Below are 5,482 nucleotides of genomic sequence, written 5' to 3' on the forward strand. Positions count from 1 at the left end.
GGCGGACTCTCAAGCACTGCGCCACCAGGGAAGCCCCGAGGTGGTTTTTTAATGTGGTGTTTTACTTACTATAAGGGTCCAGCTTCGTTCTTTGGTTATGTGGATTTCCAGTTTTCCCAGCACCAGTTGTTGAATAGACTGTCCTTTCCCCATCAAGTGGGCACAGAACCCTTGTCAAAAATCATTTGACCATATATGCGAGGGTTCATTTCTGGGTTCTGTATTCCACTGGTCGATATCTGTCTCTATGCCAGGACCACACTCTTTTGATGACTACAGCTTTGTAGTAAATTTTGAAATGAGAAAGTGTGAGACTTCCAGCTTTGTTTTTTGTCAAGACTGTTTTGTCTATTTGAGTTCCCTGAGATTCCATATGAATTTTAGGATGGGTTTTTCTATTTCTGCAAAAAAATGTTTTGGGGATTTGAGATTTCATTAAATCGGTAGATTGCTTTGGGTAGTATGACGTTTTAACAATATTAAGTCTTTTAGTCTAGGAACTTGGGATGTTTGCATTTATTTACGTCTTTAATTTCTTTCAGGAATTTTTTATAGTTTTGATTGTACAAATTTTCACCTCTTTCGTTAAGCTAATTACTAAGTATTTTATTCTTTTTGATGCTGTTGTAAATGGAATTGTTTCTGTAAATCAGTTATTTTGTAGACTCTTCAGAAATGTTTACAAGTAAAATAGCACTTGCAAGCAGATAATTTTCCTACTTTTTCAACTTGGAATTCTTTTATTTCTTTTTCTTGCCTAATTGCTCTGGCTAGGACTTCAGGTTCAGCTGACCCTTAAACAGCGCGGAGGTTAGGGGTGCTGGCCCCCTGCACGGTTGAAAGTTGGCACATTAACGTACAGTTGGCCCATCGTGTCTGTGGATTCAGCCACAACTGCGGGCCAGGCAGTACTGCAGCCTGTATGTAGAACGCAGGGCACAGGAAGTGGGCCCGCACAGTGCAGACCCGTGCTGTTCAGGGGCCACCTGTACCACGTTGAACACAGGTGGTGGGAGCAGCACCCCTGCCTTGTTCCTGATCTCAGAGGAAGAGCTTTGAATCTGTCGCCGCTGAGTGTGATGCCTGCCTGCTCTGGGTTGTTCATATGTGCCTTTTATTACATCATGATGTGAGATGGTTTCCTTATGTTCTTTCTTGGTGAGTGTTTTCATGAAAGAGTGTTGAATTTGTCAGATGCTTTTTGTGCATCATTTGACGTGATCACTGGTTTTGTCCTTCACTCCGTTGTGGTGCATCATGTTGACTGACTTTCACATGTTGAGCCGTCTTTGCATTCCAGGAACAGATCCCACTTGGTCATGGCGTCTGATTCTTTGACTACGCTGCTGAATTCGGTTTGCTAGTATTCTGCTGAGGATTTTTGCATCAGTGTTCATAAGGGATATTGGTCTGTAGTTTTCTTTCCTCGTCGTGTCTTTTCTGGGTTTGGTATTTGGAAGGGTGGGTGGTACTAATTCATTCGCTTCCCCAGTGAGGCCGCGAGGTTTAGGGCTTTTCTTTGTTGGGAGGGATTACAGTCTCCTTACTCATTAGAGTCTCTTCAGAGTGTGTAATTTCTTTGTGCTTCAGTCTTGGTAGGTGCTGGTGGCCAGATCGCTGACCCTACCTCTCAAGGCCAGGCCACCTCCCTGTGTCCTGCCCGTTCTTCTGATGCAGCCTTGGGGCTCCTAATCGGACTCCTGCCCTCCAGCAGGGTGGGGACCAGTGTAGTCCTGCACTTAAAAGTGGGTTTTGCCATCCTTAATGTTTTATTTTTGAATAGGTAAAGCTTGTCTCACAGAGTCCAGATGTGTGGGCTCGTACCCAGCCCTGCCACTGTCCCATGGTGACTTGCAGGCCAGGCAGTGCTAGGTTTCCTTAGCTTCCTTCCAGGGGGAACTTTGCAGGCACGCAGACGGCCTGCAGTGGCAGGACCTCCAGGCTGGCCCCTCGGCGCCTGGTCTCGCTGCTCCGACGAGCTGTTGCCCTTGGCCCTGCCTCGTGGGGCCCTACTTGGGGGAGGGTGGAATGAGCGTTTGTCGTTTTCGTGGCCACCGTCAAACTGCTCCGTGGAAAGGTCTTTTTCCTGTCTCCCAGATTATTTGAAAAGCTGTTTTCCCTTAAATACAAGTTGGACTTTTTACCTGTAAACTGGGTCTGTCTGGAGTTTTAGTGGAAGGTGTGGGGGGCCACTTCCCCTCTCCAGGCTCTCATGTCACAACCACTCGTCTCGGTGGCTGTGTCCTGTCCTGCCCACACCTCGGGCTTCCGCAGCGTCTGTCCGTCCACAGTCATGGTGACATTTTAGCATGTTCAGTCTCGGGCTGCTGTGACTGTCAGCTACTGCGTTCCCGTCTGACTCTGCATTTCCCCACAGAACTTCCAACCGCATTGGCGCCAGGTGCGGTGACTGGGCCGCATTCACTGCAGCTCAAGGAGGGTTTTACCCTGAGGGCACTGCTTGCCCTTTGTTTGTTGTTCCCCTCTGCGAGTTGGTTTAGGGCACTTTTTAAACTTTGCTTTTCTATTGACATGATAGTCCTTTGGATAAAAATTAGGTAAAAAGGAAAAGTGTCCATCTTGACAAGGCCCACAGCAGTTAACGTTGTTATGTGTAGCCTTCGGAACTGTAACATCTGACTTACTTCTGTGTCACTTGAGAGTTAACATGTGAGTGAGTTACCTGCTGCTCGGCCACCCGGGATCCTCCCAGGCCCGTCCTGGCGGCTGTGCAGTGTCCCCTCGACAGGCACCTGGGTCTTCTCCCCTCGCGGCCCCAGCAGGATCCCTGTGTCTCCGGGCGCGGCAGACGCATTTCTGTGGAGAGACCCCCAGAGGGGGCTCCGGGGTTGGGCTGCTGTCGTCTCGCCAGGCCCCGGTCACGGCGCCGTGGGAGGAGGCGGCGTCAGGGGGGTCAGGCAGCGGGCGAGGTGCAGCCATGGCCCTGACAGCGCCGTGCACCTCCTTCCAGGGAACCTTCTGAGCAGCCTCATGGGCTCCTCGGAGCAGGAGGGCGAGGACAGTCAGGACGACAGCAGCCCCATTGAGCTCGACTGACGCCCGCGGACCTGCACGGACTCGGCCTGGACCGCGGCGGGTGCGGATCCCGACGCGGGTCCGGACCTGGGCCCCCCGGGCTCCGGCCGAGGCCGAGGGGCCGCACGTCGGGTGTTCTGGGGCTGCCGGGGCCGTGCTGGCCAGGCCGCCGTGTACCCTGAGATGACCCCAATAAAGCACAGGCCCTGCCGCGCCTCCTCTCCCGGCCCTTGTGTCTGGTTTGCTTGGGGAGGGCTCGGTCTTGCACAGGAGGGCCCTGTCGCACGCAGCGGGGGTGCCATGCCCTCAGGTGGGGCGGGGGTGGCCTGGCACGTGTCCTGGGGAGCGCCTGGGCGGCTGCTCCATGCCACACCCCAGGAGCTGCAGCCAAGCGCCCAGCCGTTCGGAAAGGCGTCTTGTCTGGGAGGCTGCAGGACCATCCACCATCGTGGGGCAGTATTTATTGTCTCCGGGTGATTGATTCCTTTGACCTGATGTTTTAGGTTTTAACCAAATGATCGGCCCAGGAACGAGCAGATCTGTCCCTTCTCACGGATGTGTGTCAGATGCCCCAGGATAGTTACAAAATGGGAAACACTTTTATTTTTTCACAATTATAAGAGTTGTAGATTAATAAATACCCAGTGATCATGCATGGGAAGGAACGGAATACACAATTTTATTTACTGTAAAAATGGAATTTAAAGGAAGGTTGGTGTTCGTGTTGAGTTTAAATAAATCCTTTATACTGGGCTTGGCTTGGCAGCACTGGTCCTTTCTGAGTGAGCTCCTGGGGCTGGTCGTGGGCTGGGCCACGGGGCTGGGGCTGTGAGCAGTGGCCAGGGAGCCCCCCGTGAGGGGCATGGGCACCGTGACCGGTGTTTTCCAGTTCTGTCCGGAGTGTGTCCTTGGTGGGCAGCAGCAAGTAGCCAGTGTTGAGAGTGTCGCGATTTTAGATGTAAATATACAGTGTTTTATTTCAATCTGCGGAAGCCCAATCTGTGGACAGGCGAGGTCTCACAGGCTCTGCAAGCAGCCTGTGGGGCTGGGGGCGCCCTGTGGTCTCCGCGCTGAGTGGGACACGTCGTGCTGTTGTCGCAGGCGGCCGCCTGTGTCTGCAACTCCCCCACCTCTGTGCAGGGGCTGCCCAAGCCTGCACCAGCCTCGGGCCTGAGGACCAGGGCGGGGGCCCTGCCAGCAGGAGGGGCGGGCCTGGGGTGGACCATATGGGTCCTGCCTCACCTGAGGAATTCTTCCCACCGGTCGTGCAACTGTTCAGGGTGTTTTGTCGTTTCTCTCTGGACTTTTCTGGGTGGAACATGTGGGTGTGCACACGCTCAGACACAAGTGCACAGACCTCACACTGGTGCTGAGCGGGCGCCCGAGCTCCCAGGGCCCGAGGCCGAGTCCCCGAGGGCACGTGGGTGGGTGGCCCTGCATGGTCACGAAGGTCTAGGGGAGCCCGGGCTTTCGCTTCTGACCCAGGGGGAGTCCTTCTGCCTCATCTGGAAGACAGTGGACCTGGGTCCTCAGGGAAAGGGTGACACCTGGGCTAGGAGGCACCGCCAGGGGCAGGAAGGGTTTAGGGGAGAAAGGGGCCATGGCCCTGGGTGAGCCCGCAGCTGTTCTCACCCCCGGCCCAGCCACCTTGGGGACCCCTGACCTGGCAGCCTTAGCTGGGCCCCCACTGCCAGGGGACGGGGGCCGTGTGCTCCCCCTTTTACCCTGCAGCCCCTGCTCAGAATCCAGGTGCACGATGGGGCTGAGCGGTGGGCGCTCGCTCGGATGAGAGGGGAGATGATGATGATGGGGGCTCAGAGGAAGGGTGCCTTCCCTCATCCCCTGGGTGTCGCCCACAGCCGGGCCGAGGCCCTTGGGTGCCCCTCTCCTGGTCCCAACAGCTGGACCAGGGCTCCCCTGGGAGCACGTCTCAGCCACACAGGATGCCGCCCAGATAACCCAGCAGCTGAGATTTCCTGGGGAGGCGGGACCCCCATGCACGTCCTGCCCCCAAGTTCTCCACCACACAGGGTTCCTTCCCTCCGTCACCTCCCCCCCCCCAGGTATGTTATCATAGATGTCCCCCATCCCCCCAGGGCACCCGGGGAGAGGCACGCTGGGGTCCTGGCAGCGGCACGGACGCGGGCCTCCATCCTCCAAGGGTTCGAAGACCGTGAGGGCAGGCGGAGAGGGGGTCATGTCGGCGCGGAGTCCGGAGCCGGTGTGGGAAGTGCCCCGGCTGGGGGCGGGGGTGGGTGCCGCCAGCCCTGTGGCCCAGGCCCGGGGGGCTCCAGCTGTCGGGGCCTCTGACCCCCCGGGACCCCCGCGGGCATGCGGGTCGGCTTGCTGAGGGAGCCAGGGCCCTGTCTGTCTGCCACTCCAGCCCCTGGGACCCCACAGCTGACAGCGGATGTTCAATAAGTACTTGTTGGGGGAGGGTGGGGGG

The 5,482-nt window shown here is 56.2% G+C and overlaps 1 protein-coding gene across 1 annotated transcript in view; it reads left to right on the forward strand.

Annotated features, from left to right (window-relative positions):
• Window positions 1-3,057, forward strand: part of GET4 (guided entry of tail-anchored proteins factor 4) — a 15,365-nt gene extending 12,308 nt beyond the window's left edge. The window contains exon 9 of the mRNA XM_007467069.1: window positions 2,972-3,057. Coding sequence (XP_007467131.1) covers window positions 2,972-3,057 — 86 coding nt within the window. The remainder of the gene's footprint in view (window positions 1-2,971) is intronic.
• The last annotated feature ends 2,425 nt before the right edge of the window (window positions 3,058-5,482 follow it).

Source organism: Lipotes vexillifer, unplaced genomic scaffold (assembly GCF_000442215.2).
Source record: "Lipotes vexillifer unplaced genomic scaffold, Lipotes_vexillifer_v1.1 scaffold1701, whole genome shotgun sequence".
Classification (NCBI taxonomy): Eukaryota; Metazoa; Chordata; class Mammalia; order Artiodactyla; family Lipotidae; genus Lipotes; species Lipotes vexillifer.